Source organism: Cladophialophora immunda (genome assembly GCF_000835495.1).
Source record: "Cladophialophora immunda strain CBS 83496 unplaced genomic scaffold supercont1.263, whole genome shotgun sequence".
In the NCBI taxonomy this organism is placed as follows: Eukaryota; Fungi; Ascomycota; class Eurotiomycetes; order Chaetothyriales; family Herpotrichiellaceae; genus Cladophialophora; species Cladophialophora immunda.
In genome coordinates this window covers 1-1,131 of record NW_015622803.1, presented here as the reverse complement: position 1 = coordinate 1,131, position 1,131 = coordinate 1, and the positions used below count along the sequence as shown (strand labels likewise).

General features: G+C 55.8%; 1 protein-coding gene across 1 annotated transcript; it reads left to right on the top strand.

Moving 5' to 3' along the window:
• The first annotated feature begins 154 nt into the window (after window positions 1-154).
• Window positions 155-1,131, top strand: PV07_12871 (uncharacterized protein). Its single transcript, XM_016400442.1, has one exon. The coding sequence runs from the start codon at window positions 295-297 to the stop codon at window positions 655-657; it is 363 nt and encodes a 120-aa protein (XP_016241912.1). The 5' UTR covers window positions 155-294; the 3' UTR covers window positions 658-1,131.

The window sequence follows — 1,131 nt, the reverse complement described above, 5'->3', positions numbered from 1 at the left end:
TCGAGTAATTTACACAGGCCTACTAGCGCCGTCCGATGGCCTTCGGCCGAAGGCCCTCGGAGTACCTTCCCTGACCGTCATTACATAGCCTTGGCAGGGCCGTCAGTCACATCCCTACTTGTAGGCAGCGAGCAATCTTGTTTCTCGTAGATCGGCGGCTAAACGCATGATGCGCCCTGGACGCGAGCGAACCCGGTCACGCTGACCTTAGCTCCCCGCTTGAAGGTCGGATTCTATTTCTTCTCAGATATTCAGATGATTCCGAAACAGCCATAACCCCCCTCCTCGAGTACGATGCGACGCGACAATGATGGAACACTACCGGTTGGACACGTTCCGAGCCGCACTTGGCCAAGCAAATCAATGGGACTGGTTATCTCGTGCAAACATGAGGGATGGATCGTGGGTGGGTTCGACGCGCAAGACGAAAGAGGAAGGCCCGTGGTAACGACAGCATTCGTCGTCAATGGCGCAGGCAGACACTGCAGATGGTACATCGATCATAAACAACTTTGGTTTGATCCTGATCTCGCTGCAAGTTCTGGCTGTGAATGCCCGGCTAGCTCTACTTCAAAAAACGAATTATCGTGCAGATATGGTTGCACAGTGCTGTGGCAAGGTGTTCGAGATGAACATGGGGTCGATGTTCGAGATTAGCAGAACTCGCAACCTCCCATGCGACCCCAGAACCCGCACATGCGCCCTACAGCGCTGGGTTTCACCCATCGATGGCGAGAAAACTGGGAATCTCGAGCCACGCGCGCATTCGGTGCAGGATTGAGAGTGGGAGGTTCACAAATCGACAGATCGCGGACCGTCACAAATGCAGCACCGACGCCGTCAAGGCTATGAAACATTCGTGACCATGGCACCACCACCAAACCAGGTCGTCGTGGCGGGCGACCCTCATCGATCACTCCTGCGATGCGGGCCGCCCCTCGCCCATCTCGATGCGCATCTGGAGCTGTACCTGGAAGAGATGGTGGATTACCTCGGGGAGGAGTTTGGAGTTTCTGTCACTAAATCGAGCGTCAGCAGGGCATTACACTCCGAAGGGCAGTCGAAGAAGAAGTTCCGCCGCAAGGCCGCGAAGCAAAACCCCGACCTGATCGATTACTATCCCCCCCCCCC